General features: G+C 43.2%; 1 protein-coding gene across 3 annotated transcripts in view; it reads left to right on the forward strand.

Moving 5' to 3' along the window:
- FOXJ2 (forkhead box J2) overlaps window positions 1-21,181 on the forward strand; it is a 62,900-nt gene that overhangs the window by 30,323 nt on the left and 11,396 nt on the right. For 2 of the 3 annotated variants that reach the window (XM_060777990.2, XM_060777992.2), the window contains exons 2-7: window positions 1,095-1,447; window positions 12,782-12,856; window positions 13,737-13,805; window positions 15,466-15,606; window positions 16,028-16,226; window positions 19,979-20,296. In XM_060777990.2, the coding sequence (XP_060633973.2) occupies window positions 1,115-1,447; window positions 12,782-12,856; window positions 13,737-13,805; window positions 15,466-15,606; window positions 16,028-16,226; window positions 19,979-20,296 (1,135 nt within the window). In that variant the 5' untranslated portion in view covers window positions 1,095-1,114. The remainder of the gene's footprint in view (window positions 1-1,094; window positions 1,448-12,781; window positions 12,857-13,736; window positions 13,806-15,465; window positions 15,607-16,027; window positions 16,227-19,978; window positions 20,297-21,181) is intronic. The other variant, XM_060777991.2, reaches the window with a different exon arrangement.

Raw genomic sequence — 21,181 nt, forward strand, 5'->3', positions numbered from 1 at the left:
GAATACCAAACGTGCTATCGAATTGCTAACAAAAACATACAAAAAACCCTGGGAATATAAGTTTTAGTGAAGTTATAGGATGGTAGCATTAACTATCATGCAATTATGATTGAAGTTTCTTTAATACTTTAAATTCCCTTAACATTTGTATTTAGAGTTCAGTAGTGGTTATTATTATATTTGTCTCACTTATAAAGCATGAGACCCATAAGAAGGTGTCACACATTCCTTCGTTGATAAATCACGAATTTCCCGAGGTATCTTAATATTGTTCGTATTATTATTATGATTATTATTATTATTATTATTATTATTATAACAATTTCTTACTAACTTCTTCCTCAGTGCTTCAACTTGTAGTCCTTTCATTCTTTTATTTTTCTCTCTCATTGATGCCATGTGTTTTGGAAGCTTGTTCAGACCAAGTTAATGGCCTTTTAGGCTTTCTCCATATCAGTAGGGGTTTACATTTTGAATAATACTATGTAACAAAATTTGAAAAAAAATCTGTTCCTGGTTAGAAAATGTTATTTTCTGTTTAATTGTGTGGTACTTACTTTGAAAGTAGTTATTATAGTCCAGAAACTTCATTTTTGTGGCTGCCACAAACTGTGTTGAATTGGCTGAGACTCTTATCAGATATTCACTGAAAAAACTATAGCAAAATGTGCTGCTGGATGTCCCTCAAAAATAAAGGTTTTGCAGTTTAATAAACTTTCCCCATGTTTTTATGATAGATCCAATTAGGAAGTGATATTTATAACCCAGTAACAAAAATCACATTAAATAGTGACACAATAATTATATGTTGGGGGGGGGGGGGTGGGCAACAGGATTTGAAAGATGCTTAGGTGGGACATGGCCCAAAAAAGGCAGGAACCACTGCTTTGAGACTGTCTTGTATTTTCTCCTACCGTTTCTAGATATCACACATTTCCAATGTCATACCTTTAACTGTGGAAATGTTTCTGAAATGGGATGAAGTTGTCTTTTGAGATTTGTTTTAGCTTTACCTGTGTTTGTGCTTGTGGGAGAAGGGAGCCGTTGGCTTTACTATATTTTAATGTTCAACTGTCTTTCTTTCTCTTCAACAGATATTTTTGCCTCCAGCATCATGGCTTCTGACCTGGAAAGCAGCCTTACTTCCATTGATTGGCTCCCACAGCTGACTCTTCGGGCCACAATCGAGAAACTAGGCAGTGCTTCTCAGTCAGGCCCCCCAGGGGCTGGCCGGAAATGCCCTCCAGGTTCACCCACAGACCCCAATGCCACCTTGAGCAAGGATGATGCTGCGGTTCACCAGGATGGGAAGCCACGCTACAGCTATGCCACTTTAATCACGTATGCCATCAACTCCTCACCTGCCAAGAAGATGACCCTCAGTGAGATCTATCGCTGGATATGTGACAACTTCCCATACTACAAGAATGCTGGCATTGGCTGGAAGGTAAGGATGTCCCATCTATGAGAGTCTGTTCTCGTTTAACCTTCCTAAAGAGATTATTTGTATGATTGTGTTGTCAATGTACACAGTTCTTTAAAGAGTGACACTCCTCAGGGGTGAGAAAAGTGGTATTTAAATGAAGTAAATAAATAAAACGCATGGTGAGGGGGTGATGGAGACAGTTAAACTTTTCCATTTGTGCACATCTTTCTATGTACTCAAAAACCTGCCTTTTTATGTACTCAAAGCTATTGAGTCACATACCTACTCGGGTCCAGAAATTAGTGATAATCATCATTTTTATCAGGCCTAATTCTTAGAAACCAGTTGAGTGGACAACATGCAGCTTTGGGGTTAAATATTATTTTTCTATCATCATTATTATGCCATAGGTGCCTATTGATCCTTTTCCAATGTGTTTCAGGAGAAGAGGTAAAACTGAAACACTAAACAGCAAAACAAAAAAAAAACCCACTATTTTGTCTTTAAAATAAGCTTCACTTATCCCACATACCATGTTTATAAATTGAATTATTTTTCTGCAAGTATTCAAGGGATTCTATTTTTTCATCTATCAAGGGAAATTCGGTAGGGATTCCTGTCTCAAGGAGTTGCCCTCTCCAGGTGCTAAGCATCCAGGTGTCTAAATCAGAGATTCAGACACTAGAATCTGAATGCCTTACTACTTATTTCACATAGAACACTCATGATAAGGGATTATAGCTCTAAAAGAGGATCTTGTCTTTTTTCTGCCAAAACCTGGCAGAGATGCAAAAATGTGTTTTAAATTCTCTGAAACAAAGCGAGTGGGATGATTTGATTTTCAGAAGAGCAGTAGCAGATGGAAGAAGATTGTTTACCCCTTGTTCCTGCCTACTACTATTTTCACATAAACTGCTCATTCCTTCTTCCTCACTTATCTATACATCAGTACCTATTTATATTTGGTAATTCTGACTAAGGGCAAAATCATTTTTTACCTGGGAAGATAGGGAGGCAGAAGAAGTATTCTAGCAGCCCCTTTAAGACTGGTTTATTTTATCATAAGCTTTTGTAGACTTCCGTGTACTTATTTAGATGTTCTGATGGAATGATATTAAAGTATTTAAGGTCAGTTACATAGCTGGGGTTATAATAGAATGTGGTTGTGACCCTGTGAATCTTCAAAGACTTATGTCAGATGATACAGTTTTATCAAATAGCAAGTATATTGATCTGGAAGCAAGAAAGTCATTAGATCTGCTTACTTATTCTATTGTAGTGGTTCCCAACCTTTTTTTTTTTTTTGAGCAGGGACCACTTTGACCAGGGACCATTCTCCAGCACCAGTACCAAAAGGGTTACAAAAGATTTTAGTCAACTTTAGATTTGATTTGACTGTTTGGGTTGCCGATTCAGAAAATTGCATTGGATAGACCACATTGGTTTGGTATTCCTTCGCCAGCGCAGGCCAACTTCGGAACCTTCTAGAAGCTAAAAATTACTGTATTCCCCCTGGCCCCTCCCCTCCCTCTCTCGAGTATATAAGTCCCCTAGGAGGGGCCAGCCGCCATTCCTCTTCCGCCGTACAACAGCCAGAAGGGTGGCATGACACTCGAGGGGAGGAGGGAGGGTTTGTGCGAATTCACAGGTAACTACTCAGGAAACCACGGTTACAGGTAAGCAACCTTCCATTTCCTGTCGTAGTTAACTGTGAATCGCACAATGTGGTAGACTAGCGAGCTGTAACTCTGGTTGGCGGGGTCATGCCACCGCAGAGAACAACACCGCTCTACCAAAGTCGGCTTCTCTCCTAGATACTCTGTCCACCTTGTAGTGTGAAACAAAAGTAGTGGGAGAAGCCCATATAGCCGCCTTACAAATGGCTTCCAAAGGAACACCCTTCATAAACGCGGCTGAGGCAGCCACAGCCCTCGTAGAGTGTCCCCTAATCTGCTGAGGCAGTTCTTTCCCTGCCAATCTATAACAGGTGCGGATTGTTGACACAATCCACGCCGAGAAACGTTGAGAGGAAACCGGGAGACCCCTAGTGTCCTTACGATATTTGACAAAGAGCCTCGGAGACTTTCTGAACTCAGCCGTCCTGTGGACATAGAAGGACAATGCCCTTCTAACGTCCAAGGAGTGCAACCCCTTTTCCAACGGAGTCTCAGGGTTCTGAAAAAACGCTGGTAAAACAATATCCTGTGAAACGTGAAATTTGGTGGCCACCTTAGGCAGAAACGCTAAATCCATCCGCAAAACTACTTTGTCGGCATGAAATTTTAGATATGGAGGATCCACTCGTAAAGCACATAATTCACTCGCACGTCTAGCCGAAGTTATGGCTACTAAAAATGCCACCTTCCAAGTTAGCAGCCCTAACTCCGAAGAAGACATAGGCTCAAAGGGGGGCTTCATCAGAGTGGAGAGCACCAACTCCAAATTCCACGCGGGAACTATGGGAGCTACCGGAGGCCTTACATTTTGAAGCCCTCTCAGAAAAAGCTTGACCAACGGGTCAACAAAACATGAAGGAAGACCCCTCTTCCTTCTAAACCAGGAAATGGCCGCTAAGTAACACTTTATCGATGAATTAGAGAGCCCAGAATCATAAAGTGCTGCTAAAAAATCCAAAACTACTGAAATCGGGGCCACATCTGGATCATGCCCCTTTGATTTGGCAAACTCAGTAAATTTGTTCCATTTAAAGATATAGGATCTTTTCGTAGAAGGTCTATGTGCAGCTTCTAAGATAGTCAAAACTGTTTGGGGAAGAGTAGATTCTAACCCCAGTGCGGCGGTACTACCAACCACGCCGTCAACTTGAGGAGGTGCACATCGGGGTACAATACTTGTCCCCTCTGAGATGTCAAGAGGTCTGTCCTGTTGCTGAGTTTGAGAAACTGTCCTCTCGACAGTTGCAGAAGTGGTGCAAACCACTGCTGACGAGGCCACCAAGGTGTCACCACAATGCAATGGGAGTGGTCTCTCTGTAGTTTTGCTACCACTTTCAACAATAACGGAAACGGAGGGAAGGCGTAAAGTAATGCGCCCCTCCAATAATGGAGAAACGCATCTCCTAGACCCACTTGCGTCCTCTGAGGATCTTCCCGTGAGCAGAACTTGACGCACTTCGTGTTCTCCTTGGTTGCAAAGAGATCTACCTCCGGGACTCCCCACAATTGGAAGATTCCTAGTGTCTCTTCCTGATTGAGGGACCAATCGTGGTTCCCCAGTGGATTTCTGCTCAGCGTGTCCGCCAGGGAATTTTCCTCCCCCGGGAGGTGGGAAACCTGAAGATACACCTCTCTCTGGATGCACCACTCCCAAATTTGAAGCGTGAGATTCAACAACTGAGTGGAGTGAGTCCCTCCTTGCTTGTTCAGATAGAACATCACGGTTGTGTTGTCCGTCAATATCTGAACTACTTGGCCGTGAATTAACCCTTCGAATGACTTTAGTGCTCTTTCTACGGCCTTTAACTCGAGCACGTTTATGTGAAGTGCGGCCTCGCTTGGAGACCACTTGCCATGGGCCACTAGGCCCTGGGAATGGGCACCCCATCCCGTGAGTGATGAATCTGTTGTAATCATCCTGGTGGGGTACGGGAGCTGGAAAGGGAGCCCGACACATACAAATTGAGGGGCAGTCCACCATTCTAAAGAGCGACGGACCTCCTGTGGCAGAGTAAACTTGACCTGTGGCGAATCCTTGAGGGGGTTGAACATTGTACCAAACCATGCCTGGAGGGGGCGCATACGGAGGCGCGAAAAAGGTGTCACTGCCGTAGTGGACGCCATATGACCCAGTAGGGTTTGGATTTGGTGGGCCGATACTACCTGGGCCTGCATAATACTCTGGACCTGTGCCTGTAAATTGGAAAACCTGTCCGACGGGAGATACGCTCTCCGAGACACCGCATCTAGGAACGCTCCGATGAAGAGGATCCCACGTACCGGTCGTAATGAGGATTTCTCCGTGTTGACCACCAGGCCCAGCGACTGCAAAAGACACAACACAACGCGTACATGAGTCTGGAGCTGGTCAGCTGATCTCGAAACTATCAGCCAATCGTCTATGTAAGGGTATACCACGATGCCGCGGGTGCGAAGGTGGGCCACCACCACCGCCATGCATTTGGTAAAAACCCTAGGGGCCGTACTGAGGCCAAAAGGTAGCACATTGTAGCAAAATGTTCTATCGCCCACTCTAAAGGTAAGGAATCTACGGTGGTGGTGAACTATTGATAAGTGGAAGTATGCATCCCGTAAATCTATAGTGGCAAACCATGCGCCCTCTGGTAACAAAGGCATTATAGACGAAAGAGTCACCATGCGAAATTTCTTTGGAGCAATGAATTTATTCAATTCTCTCAAGTCCATAATAGCTCTGAACCTCCGCCCTTCTTAGACACAACAAAATATCTCGAGAAAAAACAGTGTGTAAACAACGAGGGATGAACAGGTGAGATGGCTCCTTTGCTCAGAAGCACCTCAATTTCTTTAGATAACACATCAGAAGGGGGAGTAACCTTAATCAAACCCACAGGTGGGTTGTCCACAAATTCAATGGCATATCCCTGTTGTACTATAGAGAGCACCCATTTGTCAGTGGTAATTAGTGCCCAGTTAGCATAGAATGCCTGAAGCCTATCTCCGAATACCACAGGGGTGGATGGATGTGAGGAAAGGGAAATAACATTGTAACAGGGGTTAACAGCAAACTCTTGAACTCCCTTTAACTGAGGGTCAGTTAGAACTATATCAGAGTGGGGCTGTGAGATGCAGGCATCAAAGCCGCTTCCTTGAGGCCCCTTGATTCCTCGGTTTACCCTGATAGGGTTGATACCTGGACTTGGGTTGATAATTGCCTTTCTTGCTCCCCTGGTACCTAGGGGATGAGGGGCCCCTCCCCCTAAAAGACCCGGAGTAAGAATTAGTATAGTTCTTATGATAGGCGTTGGGAGCTGATTGCCATCTGGGCTTATTTTGGTAGGGCTGCCAAGTAAAGCCGAACTTATTGGCAGCTTGGCGGACTTCTTGTTTTTCTTTAATCGTCACGTCTGTCTCCGGGTTGAAGAGGCCCTCCTCGTGTAAAGGAAGCTCTTCTGCGAGAGCCTTTCCTTCTTCGGAGAGATTTGCGGCTCTAAGCCATGCGTGCCTCCTGATGGAGGTCGCAGTTGCAAATAAATGCCCTGCCAATTCTGCTAAGTGCTTAGCGAAATCCTTCTGGATTTTCGATAGCACGAGTGCTTCAGCCTGTAGCGCTTTGGGGAAGCGCTGCTCCTCTGGGGGAAGCTTCTCCAAATGCGGGAGTATCCTATTCCAGAGAAATGACTGATAGCCACTCATGTACGTCGCATAATGCGCCATACGGGTGACTAAACCTGCCGCCAAGTGCGCTTTCTTCCCCAACATATCGACCTTCTTTCCCTCCTTATCTGGTGGAGCAGAGAGGGTACTTTTTGGTTTCTTTGATTTCACTACCTCCGCAACCACAGTGTTCGGTCTGGGAGGGTTAGAAACCCATTTGGCCGTGGCCAGATCAATCCTATACAAGGAGTCGACCCTTCTTGGGGTGGCGGGCACTGCAGTTGGAGGCGTGTCTAATATCTTAGCAAGCTTTATCAGGTAAGGCAACATTGGAAGTGATGTGGATGTAGGGATATTTTGTTCATTCGACGGAAACATAAAATCCTCTACATGTTAAGGCGCTCTTGGGGCTGGGATATCGAGCGCCTTAACCATTCTATCCACCAGAGAAGAAAACTTGTTGAAGTCAGACGGTAGGGGAGCAGCGTCTGCTGAGGCCTGAGCAGGTTGTGGGTCTCTAGATTCTGTTGAAGAATCTGAGTCCTCCAGCTCGAGAGGGTTAAGGTCACCCGTGGTCGCGGTTACCTCCTGGGGCATCTGTGGAGTGCACGGCTCCTCCACATGGGCAGGCAAGAGCGCATCTGCATTAGCAACACTTACATTTTGAACCAAAGAACCCGAGCGCTCAGTACAACTACGTTCAACACATACAGCATTTTGGTCAACACAACTAGCATCAGCACAGTTGTTTAGCTCAGCACAGCTTGTCTGTCCAAGTCCAGTCACTGAAGGACGGGTTGCTGTGGACATTGCAGAGGTGGAGGATGGAAAAACCGTGGTTGAGGTCCCAAAACCCCTCTGCGCAATCCCCTGTATGGCCTCCATCAGTGGTAGAGGGGCAAAAGCAGATGTAGGATGCTGTGGGAACAGGAATTGTCCCGCTGGACCCATCTGCCAGAAGCCTGGATGGGGGAAAGGATTGGGCCCATAAGGTCCCCATTGGTTGGGGGTGGAGTGTGGGCGACGAGAGCGATGGGACCTCCTTGATGCCCTCGATGCCCTCGATGCCGCCGAAGAGGAGGAAGAGGAGGAGGAGGAGGACGATCCCGATGAGGAGGAGGGGGATCCTGGCCTGGACCTTCCCCTCGATGCTCTCCGCCGCCTCTCTCTCCTTGCGCGGTGGCTGCGGCGAGAGGGGGAGCGCGACCGTCTCCTGCTTCCCTGGCTCCCTCTCGGCGTCGACGGTATCGGGGCAGGAACAGTTGGTCTGAGGAAGCCCTCCGAAGAGCGGGGAGAGAGGCTCCCTCTCTCTGCCGAGACCGGAGCGCGCTCCCCCTCCCTTCCTGTGGGCGGAGCCGCAGTCAAAAGGGAGGTGGCCTCGCCTTCTGCCGAGGCCGGCCTTTCGGTTTCGGGAGGCTCCTCAATGAGCGGCGCGGAGGCTGCCTGTCCTGGCGTCGGCTGCCTGGAACGCGCTGCACCCTCGGTCTCTCCTGGGCGCTCCGATGTCGACGGGGAAGAGATCGGTGTCGGAGCAGGCCCCAATCCGGTGCCAGTCGGGCCTCCCGGCGTCGGCAAGGTAAGCGCCGGGGGCGGTTGGGCCTGTATCGGTTCCCCCGTGCTTACCAGCAGGGGGAGCGATCTCTCCCTTTGCAGGGACGGAGGCGCAACGGCGGTAGGTCTTCCCGCCTTTTTACTGGAAGGCCTTGGTTGTGCGCTCTCGGCGCGGCCATCTTGCGGGGCCTTCTTCTTCTTCTTCAAGCCGGCTTGCTCGGGCCTGGTTTTAGCAGGCAAGGGGGCCGCTAAAGCGGGCTGAGGCCTGTTAACAGGCGGCGGGAGCAAAGCCCTTTCATATAGGGCCGCCTTCAGTCTCGATTCTCTGTTTTTCCGCGTTTGCGGAGTAAAAGCGGCGCAGATGCCACAAGGTTGTGACAGATGCGCCTCTCCCAGACATGTAAGGCACAAGACGTGTCCGTCTGTGTCTGGTAAGATGTTGGGGCAAGCTGAGCACTTCTTAAAAGAAGTTGTCGCCATGGCAGAGGGAGCAGTCAAATCCAGTCCGATGTGGGGGAAAACAGAGTACCTTGTCCAGTCCAAAATACAGTCCGAGTCAAAATCCAAAGTCAGTCAATGAAGGTTCACCAGTTGACAGCCTACTAACGGCGGAAAAAAGAGGAATGGCGGCTGGCCCCTCCTAGGGGACTTATATACTCGAGAGAGGGAGGGGAGGGGCCAGGGGGAATACAGTAATTTTTAGCTTCTAGAAGGTTCCGAAGTTGGCCTGCGCTGGCGCAGGAATACCACATTGTGCGAATTCACAGGTAACTACTCAGGAAACCACGGTTACAGGTAAGCAACCTTCCATTCCCAACCTTTTTTTTTTTTTTTTGAGCAGGGACCACTTTGACCAGGGACCATTCTCCAGCACCAGTACCAAAAGGGTTACAAAAGATTTTAGTCAACTTTAGATTTGATTTGACTGTTTGGGTTGCCGATTCAGAAAATTGCATTGGATAGACCACATTGGTTTGACTGTTTGGGTTGCTGATTCAGAAAATTGCATTGGATAGACCACATCAGTTTTAACCTCACTACCTCTGAGGATGCTTGCCATAGATGCAGGCGAAACGTCAGGAGAAATGCTTCTAGAACATGGCCCTATAGCCTGAAAAAACCCACAAGAACCAAGTTATAGATTCTTTGAAAAACCATACTGACCCAGACAAAGTAATTATTCTTTTAAACTGCCAAGATTTTAACTGTTGCCTTTCAGTGGCAAGATTCCTGAATAAAGTCTGTAAACTGAACATGTAACAAATGTGAAGTTTCATTTTCTATAATTTATACTGTATTTTATACTATCTTGTTATATATGCCACTAATAGCCTATTGGATTGGGAATCTTGATACTGCACTCCTATTTATATGGCCTAAAATTGCATTCTCTTCTTTTAGGTGTTGCATCACACTGTTGAGTTTATGTTCTTTGTGGTCTCCTAAGACTCCTAAATCAGTTGTTGTTGTTGTTGTTGTTGTTGTTGTTGTCTTTATTTATATCCCACCTTTCTCCCCGTGAGGACTCAAGGCGGCTAACACTCCACACTAAAAAAGTTTTAAGGGTGCAAGATAAAAATCAATTAAATAGTAACAGTGTGGTAAAAACAAAATTAAAATACAATAGATACACAAAAATGGCCTTTAAAACTCATATTCATATTACTGTTTTCAAGCCAAGTATCACCAGTTCTAAATCTGCTCATTTCATGTTTATTGCCTAAGTGTCCTATTGAAATCCGTTTTGTTAGTTTTGGCCCAGCTCTCTATTCCCTCCCTCGTCTATGCTTTGGCTTTTCTAACTTCCTTCCTACATAGGTTGCCTATTCATTTGAATTCATCTTTGCTTCATTTCTTGTATGTGTCCCTTTAAATCTTAGCTCAATAGAAAGTTCCTTAGACGTTTGTTCTGGTTTCTTTAAACACATTCTATTTTCCCTTAGAACTGTTTGAAGTTGAGTCCCTGCTTTGAGTCCTCTTCGGGAGAGATAAAGCGGGGCATCAATAATAATAACAACATCATCAACAACAACAACAACAACAATTTTATACCCCGCCCTTCTCACCCCTAAAGGGGACTCAGGGCGCCTTACAATGAAACAGTATAATGAAACAGTACAGTTAAAATATAAGTACAATCAAATATGAGTACAACACAACAGCTTAAAATTATACATTCAATCCCTTAACAGCTTAAAAGCATACATTCAATAGGTGTTGCTATGGCCGGGCAGCAAGCCTGTCGAAGTACTCGCACGGCGAGGCTGTAGGGGCCGTGGAGGCACCCTGCTCAGGAATTGTAAGGCAGCAGGGCCAAAGAGGTGTTGCTATGACCACACACAGATGTTGCTATGGCCAGCAGCAGGCAACTAGGCTGTTGGAGTACTCTTGCGGTGAGGCTGTGGGGACCATGGAGGCACCCCACCCAGGAGCTGTAAGGCAGCAGGGCCGAAGAAGTTTTGCTATGGCCCCGTATAGGTGCTGCTATGGCTGGCAGCAGGCAGCTAGGCCATTGAAGTACTCGTGCGGTGAGGCTGTGGGGGCCACGGAGGCACCCACCCAGGAGCTGTAAGGCAGCAGGGGTAAAGACGTGTTGCTATGGCCCCGAGCAGGTGTTACTATGTCCGGCAGCGGGCAGCTAGGCTGTTGAAGTACTTGCGCAGCGAGGCTGTGAGGGCCGTCGAGGCACCCCACCCAGGAGTTGTAAAGCAGCAGGGCTAAAGAGGTATTGCTATGGCTGGCAGCGGGCAACTAGGCTGTTGAAGTGCTCTCCTAGTGAGGCTGTGGGGGCTGTGGGGGCTCCCTACCCAGGAATTGTAAGGCATAATAATAATAATAATAATAATAATAATAATAATAATGTCTCCAATATCTCACTTTTCAGACACTCCTTTTCATATTTGTATGAGTTAGGTAACAACCGATATATGTCTACATATTAATATATGTAGCACATCAAGAAATTATTGATTTTGTTCGTATCTTTGCCAATGAATTAGAATGTGCCTTAATTGAGTGATTTCTCTTTCTCCTCTTATTTTACATTTTTTGATTTCTAGAACAGTTAGCTGATGGTCTTAAATTGCATGGCCAGAAAGGTTGAAATGCTCAGGAACTATAACATCTGGGCCTTAAAAAAGTTTTATAATACCAAAATTGTTATATCTGTTCCAAATGGAGATTTTAAAGATATGAGATAGAAGAATAAAAAAAGGGACAGTTGCAGGAAAAAGGCCCAGAATAAGAGAGAAACGGTTAAATGCCAAAGAGGAAGAAGGAAGCTGGGGAATGCCAAGTTTAGAAGCATATCATGATGCGTTTCAAATTCAAGGATGGTTAGAAATACAGTACACTGGAAAAAATAGGTAAATATGGAAAAATAATAAATAATATTAAAGAAAAAGAAATAATATTTAAGGAATAGAATAGAAGAGAGGAAATAGAATGTAAGAAACCATTGAAAGGAACAATAAGAGTATGGGGAAAAAAGAAAGAAGAAATTAAGTCCAGACAATGACAATAAGCTGGCAACAATATGGCAAATTAATCACAACTATGATGTAAATATAGGCAGAACATTGAAATTAATCGAAAATAGAGAGAAAAAATTAGTTGAGGACTTGTACATAGAAGATGGAAATCCTGTAGAGCAAAAAGAATTTCAGAGTTGGATAGAAGCAGGAAATTGGATCCAAAGTTGGGCTATAAGACAAAATATTTATAGACAGAGGGAGAGAATTAGGGAACAGGACAGTGCATTTGAAAAGGTGATTTGGAAATGTTTGAGAGATGAGAAAAAAGTGGCAGGAGACCTATACGAACAAATTGTAATGGTAAAAGAAGAAATAATAGAGGAAATATTTCAAATGTAAAGGATGGCTATGGAAATTGAGAGGGTATATATCCAAAGGGAAATAAGTAATATAGTAAATGTATTAAGGAAAATAAGAAGGAAAATGTTACAAAAATGTTATAGGACTCCTGCACAAATTAATAGCATCTGTGCAAATTGTTTTAGTAAGAGGTTGGAATGAAAAAACAAAGTGGACCTTGATAAATTGGTATAATTATATAGTTAATACGTTAAATGTGGAAATAACAAATTGTAAACTGAAAAATATAGATAAAATAGAAAATAGAAAATGTTATAATAATAAAGAGTATGTGGAATCCATACTTAGAGAATGTATTAAGAAGTGGAGTGGAAAAAATGAGATTAAGACTGATATTTCAAATGTAATTTCTGTAGTTTATTGTACAAACTGTATGTCCAAGGGGAGGGGCGGAGGATGGGAGTGGGGTAAAACAAATAATAATAATAATAATAATAATAATAATAATAATAATAATAATATATTTTAAAATGCTCAGCAACTAGGGTTTTTTTGTATTGCTGTTTCTAATCAATTAATTTTCTTGCATATGGTTTGTCCAATAGACCGAGGAGTCAGTGCATATTAATGGCTGTTTTTTTTTTTCTGGTCTCTTCCAGAACTCAATTCGTCACAATCTGTCTCTGAATAAATGCTTTCGAAAAGTGCCTCGGCCACGGGATGACCCAGGAAAGGTGAGAAATCTGCCTTGGTTTGGCTAACTTCTTCATTCATAATGTTGAATTGTCAAACACTTATGGATGCTTGTTGTAATATTTACTTATGTTTTAGTTAACTATGTCTCATTGGTGGCTTTTATTTTATTTTTCATCATAATGCTTAATTCTTCGTTGTAACCTCACTGTTATTACTGTTGCTTTATTGTGTGTTTTTTTTATACGTTTGTACTCACCTGAGGCATTGAATGCATTGAATGCTTGCCTTTTTGTGTGTGTAATGCACCCTGAGTTCCTTTGGGGAGAGAGGGTGGTCTAGAAATAAACTTTTATATTGTAGTTGTTGTTATTGTTATTATTACCATCATCATAATTATAAATGAAAATAATAAAGAAATCCATGGAGAAGACATTTGTTTTTAAAAAACTGTCAATGTTAGAATATGAATATTACTTGAAATCTTGGTGTGGAGTGAATAGCTTTGCACTCTTCAGTTTGTGGACATTGCGGGGAAGGATTAAGACTCAGTATCCTAGTTGTAGTTGTGTTCTTATGACCCCAGAATAGAGAATTATGGGTTACATTTCTTGACATTTTACTGGATTCTTGCAACAGTCATTCTATTTCATGTTTTAACATCTAAACTGCTGTTCTTGCCCAACCTGTTCTTCTTGAAAGAGTTTATCAGAGTAGAGACAGATGGAAGGAAGGTAGGAAAGGAGGGAGGGACAGACAACTTTGTAGAGTATATCATTGCTACCTGTGTAACCAATGCAGTTGATAGCTTTGTCAGCCAGCATCCTGTTTATGTTTCTGGATTGTACTGCTGTCGTTTCTAACTTTGGTGTGGATATTTGTTTGTTAGTTTTGTCACCAATAGATCTTTTTTATTTCCAGGGTTCTTATTGGACAATTGATACTTGTCCTGATATTGTCCGGAAGAGGCGGCATCCACCAGATGACGATGTGAGTATGACTTGTTTATCCTTGCCCAAGGATCAATATATTTATGAGATGAGAAACAGGACCATTTTAGAGTGAAGGACACTGTGGAACTCAGGCTTCGGTCCCCACTATCACATTTTCATTTTATTTATTTACTAGTGTATATACCCTGCATTGCCCAGATTAGGCATTTTCTATTAGAAATAATTGTTTGGATTTTGGTTTTATGAATGGTCCCATTAGAAAATGCATACCTAAATAATGAGACCTTTGAGAAACATATATGGCTGAGCTCAAGACCTGGTTACAATGCAGCTTCCATCCGCTCCAGATGTGGCTGGCTGCAACTCCTATCAGCCCCAGATCTGGGTTTGTAGGTGGGATTCATGTGTCTTTCTGCATGTGGGTAGACTGCAACTCCCATCATCCTCTCTTCACCCGAACTCCCTCAAATTCTAACAGTATTTGAAGTTGGATCATGATGATTATGTGTATAATTTTTGGTCCAGATCCATCAAAAAAGTGTTCATACATACTTTTATATTTTTTATTTATTTATTTATCGTGTCAGGAGCATCCAGACAATTGTATTACATTTTTAACAAAACAAATAAACAAACAGACAAAACACAAAGTTTGCAAGCCTGGCAGTTGATTAAATGTCCTTTGACCAGTATCTGGCCACTTGGAGTGCCTCTGGTGTTGCCGCAAGGAGGTCATCCATTGTGCATGTAGCAGGGCTCATGTTGCATTGCAGGAGGTGGTCAGTGGTTTGCTCTTCTCCACACTCGCATGTCGTGGATTCCACTTTGTAGCCCCATTTCTTAAGGTTGGCTCTGCATCTCGTGGTGCCAGAGCACAGTCCGTTCAGCACCTTCCAAGTCGCCCAGTTTTCTGTGTGCCCAGAGGGGAGTCTCTCATTTGGTATCAGCCATTGATTGAGGTTCTGGGTTTGAGCCTGCCACTTTTGGACTCTCGCTTGCTGGGGTATTCCAGTGAGTGTCTCTGTAGATTTTAGAAAACTATTTCTTGATTTAAGTCGTTGATATGCTGGCTGATACCCAAACAACGGATGAGCTGGAGATGTCACTGCCTTGGTCCTTTCACTATTGGCTGCTACTTCTCGGTGGATGTCAGGTTGTGATAATGCGACATGTCTCATTAAGAGCCACATCCACTGTTTTAGTGTGGTGAGATGTGTTCAACACTGGGTATTTGTACTCAGTAGCAGAGTAGCAAAGTGCAAGGGCAGATGTCTTCACTGTGTCTGGTTGTGATCCCCAGGTTGTGCCAGTTGGCTTTCGTATGATATTGTTTCTAGCACCCACTTTTTGCTTGATATTCAGGCAGTGCTTCTTGTAGGTCAGAGCACGGTCCAGAGTGACTCCCAGGTATTTGGGTGTGCTGCAATGCTCCAGTGGGATTTCTTCCCAGGTAATCCTCAGAGCTCGGGATGCTTGTCTGTTCTTAAGGTGAAAAGCACATGTCTGTGTTTTAGATGGATTAAGGATCAGCTGGTTTTCCCTGTAATAGGCGGTAAGGACACCTAGAGCTTCGGAAAGGTTCTCTGCTATGACTCATTGTTTTTTTATTTGTAAAATATTCTATGGGTTTCTTTGCTGTAGTGTAACTTCTCTATCTATCCCTTTCTTATGCATGTGCATTTCCCCCTTCTATTCAGTTGTCACAAGATTCCCCAGACCAAGAGGCAAGCAAAAGCCCACGGGGCCCCATCCCTGTTGGCGCAGAAGCATCACTGTCCCCTGAATCCACCCAGCAACTGTCATTGCAAAGCACACCATCTATTGGCAATTACAGTCAGGTGAGTGGAGATTAATTGTATAGGAGGAGGTATCAGTGAATGAGGAATATACTTGGAAGTTAGACATGTTGTAATTTATTTTAGCTTACTACATAAAGTGTAATCAAGTCTTATCAAGTCTTGTTGTTTGGTTTGGTATTGTGATATGGCCTAAGGGCCAATCAATAAACATGTATTATTGCTTATATACTTGGGGCCCCATCAAAATATATTAGGCAAAAAGGGGTCGCAAGCTGAAAAAGTTTAAGAAGCCCTGCAATAGACCAAAAAAGGACTCTAAATGTAGAGGTTGGCTTAAATGAGCTTTGGCACAACAGAATGCCTTGGATGTGTCTCAAACGTAATAGCTGCAAGGCTGGGAGACTAAAAAATGTCTAACACCTTGAATCTAATGATCTAATGAAATCCTGTTCCTTTTCAGCAGAGTGCAGGCCCTGTTGATGTGGCAGCTACAGTGGCCGGTGGACAAGGCCGCGAAGGAGCAGAAGTGCCACCTCCGCACTATAGTACCAACAATGACTTGAAATTCTCCTATTCTGAGATCAACTTCCAGGACCTGAGTTGGTCTTTCCGAAATCTCTATAAATCCATGCTTGAGAAATCTTCCTCTTCCCAGCATGGTGAGTAATACCAAGTTTCATCTGAAAGGATGGAGGAAATACGTCTTTGTAATTACTGTATTTACTGAATTATTCAGCATCTGACATTTGTCAAGATGTGTGTGTGTGTATGTGTGTGTGTGTGCGTGCGTGTTCAGGGGGACCACGAGGATTACTAAGCCCCTTCTCACATTTCAATAGAGTGTGGAATATTGTGGCATAATGTGATGTATGCTTTTTCTGTCTATTCAGTTCTGCTTTGAGATTGGCCTGGCAAAACAGTGTCAGAGGAATTGTTGTTGTTGTTGTTGTTGTTGTTGTTGTTATTATTAACCTACCTATCTCCCCGAGGAGACTCAGGGGCTGACTTCCAGCAAAAATAAAACACGTTCAATGGCAGCAACAACATATAACAATAAAGTAAACAGACTCAATAATACTTAAAGAACAACTTAAATAAGCAAACACAATACATCCCAAACTTTAACAGCATGATGTTCTTAAAGGAACTGTACTTGCTTCAGCTCATTTTGCTCAATGTGCCTGAAGAGCAACTGAAGATCTCATACATCCCATTCTGAACTATCTCTCCCATTTTATAGCTTTTGCAGTAAATTAAATATTATGTCTATGTGTTTAAGGTTGTGTCCATAAGGAAATCATTTTTCGCTGAAGTGCTCAATTAGAAATGCAGCAGGACAAAATAATAAGATTAGGCAAAGTGCTAGGAATAGATTGCGGACATTATTTGACCCTAAGAATACTTTGAAAGGAATCAGCCAACAATGTCCTCTCTCACCAATGTTTGTAATGGTGATAGAAGTATAAGCCAAGGCACCTAATTTTACCACAAAAAACTGGGAAAACTTATTGACTCCAGTATAAGCCAAGGGTGGGAAATGCAACAGCTACTGGTAAATTTCAAAAATAAAAATAGACACCAATAAAATTACATTAATTGAGACATCAGTAAGTTAAATGTTTTTGAATATATTTTTTCATGGTCTCTGTGAATGCGCACATGTGGAGTGTCTGTGCCCTGCGCAGGCCTCAATGGAAACGTCCCAAGTTTTAAAGTTTCAAGTTTTGGCGGTAACCCCACTCAGTCCCCTGGCAGGGCATAGAAGGTGCCCCGCGTGCACACTCCGCAGTTCCTGATTTTCCGCCGCAAGGCTCGCATCGAAACTTCCTCACTATATATACAATGCGGTTTAAGCACTGCTTGCAGTGTTCTAAGAAGATTCCTGACTCTGATAAGCACTCAAAGTGCCTTCTTTGTTTTGGCGAAGCCCACATCACCTCTTCCTGTCATTATTGTCAATTGTTGACGGCTCAAACTAGGAAGAATAGGGCTGCTCGTCTGAGATATCTCTTTACCAACAAACTTTGGCTCCTCCAGCTTTGACGGGACCATCGTCTTCTGAGCCCTTGACCTCGGCGGCAGCAAAACTGCCAACAAAACCTCGCTTGACGATGTCGGGAACTTCAAAATCCTCGAGACATATGAGGCAGTCGAAGCAGCCGTACACTCTTGCAACGGAGACCATGCAAACTCAAAAACTATAATTTAAGATAAGACTGTCCAACTCTGATTATCTATATACTCGAGTATAAGCTGACTTGAATATAAGCCAACCAGGACTCTCTCTTGAGTATAAACCGAGGGGGAATTATTCAGTCCTAAAAAGGGCTGAAAAACTTGGCTTATATTGGAATATATATGGTATTTGAAATCGCTGAAGGACTTGGAATGCACACCTACATGGTATGGCAAAATAAAAACAGACTCAAACTTTTAACAATCACTTTTTAAGGAGACCACTACTGCGTGACCGCATTTCCGTCTACGAACCTACACGATCTCTTCGGTCCTCCAGAGAGGCCCTTCTCTCGCTCCCTCCCCCATCGCAAGCATGACTTGTGGGGACGAGGGAGAGGGCCTTCTCTGTAGTGGCCCCTTGGCTCTGGAATTCCCTCTCCAGAGATATTAGGCAAGCCCCCACCCTGGCAGTCTAGAAGGAGCCTGAAAACTTGGCTGTTCCAGTGTGCCTTCGGTGATTGAATGTACAATATTCCCTGACCAAACTCTGCATAAAATGCCCTCAGAAGCACTTTATTTTCCGGTTTGTGCAATTAAATCCTACCTTATCCCCCGGATCCCCTATCACCCAGTGTTTTTAAATTTTTAATCTTTGCAATTGGCCCTGCCCACTGTGATTTTTTTCCAGTGTTTTAATGTTCTGATTTTATATTGTTGCGCTGTTTATTTATATTGGTTTTTGTATCTTATGTTATTTTATTTTCTTATTTTCTGTTGTGTTCTTGTGTTACATTATTTTACTGTATTGATGGGCATGGCCTCATGTAAGCCACCCGAAGTCTCCTTGGGGAGATGGTGGCAGGGTATAAATAAAGTTTGTATTATTATTACGAGTGTGGAATAAATCTAAGAACAGATTTTATTCAAAGAGATCTTCATGCTGTTCTCCACATGAAACAAAACAGATGCTGTGTCCAGGCTGATGAACCAGCCTGGACACAGCATATTATTTGAGAACACAGAAATGCTGGACCACTCTCACAACCACCATGTCAGACTACACAGAGAAGCCATTGAAATTCACAAGCATGTGGACAATTTCAACAGAAAGGAAGAGACAATGAAAATGAACAAAATCTGGCTACCAGTATTAAAAAACTCTAAAATTACAACAGCAAAACAGCAGAGAGGAAACAACCAGGCACATCTTAACACCTCTCAACAAAAGATTTTCCCAGGCTCAGCCAGGCCTTCAAATGCTAATGAAGGTGGTCAGTTGAAACATTCACACCTAGCTCCAGCAGAGAAGAGCTCTTTGCCCCACCCCAGCCATTCCACAGATATATAAACCCATTGTCCTAATTCCAACGGACCTCACTACCTCTGAGGATGCTTGCCATAGATGCAGGCGAAACGTCAGGAGAATTGCCTCTAGAACATGGCCCTATAGCCCGAAAAAACCCACAAAAACCTAGTGATTCCAGCCATGAAAACCTTCGACAATACATTAAACAAAACAGATCTTTATGGTGTTCGCTGCTTTGAGCTCAGCTCAGAAGAGGAATTATTTTCCAAAGGAAATGGTTGTATTAATGTTAGAAAATGATCAATATAAATTAAAGGCAAGGGAGTAGTTAATGATGGAGGGTTTTTAATGTGCAATGGTTTCCTCATAAAGAAATTACACTATGCATCAAAATTTGAAAAAAAATCTGTTCCTGGTTTGAAGGTGTTATTTTCTGTTTAATTTACTTTGAAAGGAGTTATTATACTCCAGAAACTTTGTTTTTGTGGCTGCCACAAAATTGGGTGAGACTCTTGGAGAGCAAAATGTCATGTAGTATGTCACGCAAAAACAAAGTTTTTCCAATTTAATACATTTTCCATGTTTTTTGTGATAGAACCATTTAGGAAATAACATTTATACAGAATGATATGCCAGTAAACATACTTTGGATTCTGTGTTTCAGTTACAGCCACTAGAGGGCGCCATCCCACAAGAGTTGTTTTTTTTTCTTTTTCTTTACTTTCACACCAAAGAATGCTGAAAATTTGTAGACTGAGCTTCAGAAAAGCAAATCACAGCCTACGCTGTGATAATTGAAGAGTTGATATCTTGCTTTATAATATTTGACGACATTAGCTTCTGTTGTAGAAAAGAGATGATTTGGAATGCATAGTCCCTCTCATTTTCACATTTCGATGTTTTTCTCTTCATTCATCCTTTCTTCAGATTTCTCTTCCCTCCTGGGTGACATGCAGCCCTCCAATCACAACTATTACATGTACCAGCAGCAGCAGATGCCCTCTTCAGTGGGAGCGCCACCCCCACTCCATACTCCAACCTCAGAAGGTTGTCCTTCCCAGGCTGGCAAGCAGCAAGGAGGTGACAACTATGGTCCCCCACCTGTGATGTCCATTCACCCCTCTTCAATGCAGCATGGAGGATATCACCAACATCAACAGCACCACCCACACTCCCATTCACAGCAGCAGCAGCAACAACAACAGCAACAGCAGACACAGGCTTCCATCAATAATGCTAGCTTTGGTAAGTTACAGGTGATCAAAAACATCAATCCCTGCCTCCTGATGATACCAAATGTAACATGGTATAAACCAAAAAAAGTAATGTGTTATATAGAAGCTTGCAATATGTTGTTTCTAAGATCTGGGCTGGGCTCCAACAGATACTCTTAGAGCATGGTGAAGGAGCTATTTACATGTTCCTTGTGCTACTAGTTCCTGTGTGAAATGGATAAGACATGAAGTTACAATTCACATGTTAACATTTAGAGATACAGGCTGCAGCCATATCAGAAGAGCTAAGTCACAGCCAGGCAGTAAGTCCAAAATTAAGATTTAAGGGTTCGGGAAACAACAGGATCCAAGACAATGTTTCATGTGCGGCAGAGTCCAAAATAAGATTGGAGAAACAAGGTTTGGGTCTAGAGTTCTAACTCACGGGTAACAGCCAAGATCCAAGACTCAAGTACCAAAGTACAATGTTATCTGCTACCAAAGAGCTATCTCTTCGAAACACCTTTTTATCCAGAGATTCTCAGCTGCTTCTCATTTCAGCAAGCTTCCACAGATAATCCCTGAAGCCTGTGGAGCCTTCTATGTGGAGGAGGTCGGATTAATCCCTCCCAAGCCCCCAAAAGCAGCCGAGCTAGGCCAGACAAACCGTTGGGCATGATAGTTTCTGTCAATTGTTTCTGGGCACAATTCGAAGTGCTGGTTTTAACCTATAATGCCCTATTCAGCTTGGGTCCAGATTACTTGAATGACTGTATCTCTCTCTATGAACCTGTTAGAAATCTGTGGAGACCAAAATCCACTGATTATGGTAATGCGAAAATATCTAAATTAACTCAATGTATACTTACAAATACATATATCAACAAAACACAAAGCTGCCACATTCACATTAAGC

Source organism: Anolis sagrei, chromosome 5 (assembly GCF_037176765.1).
Source record: "Anolis sagrei isolate rAnoSag1 chromosome 5, rAnoSag1.mat, whole genome shotgun sequence".
Lineage (NCBI taxonomy): Eukaryota > Metazoa > Chordata > Lepidosauria > Squamata > Dactyloidae > Anolis > Anolis sagrei.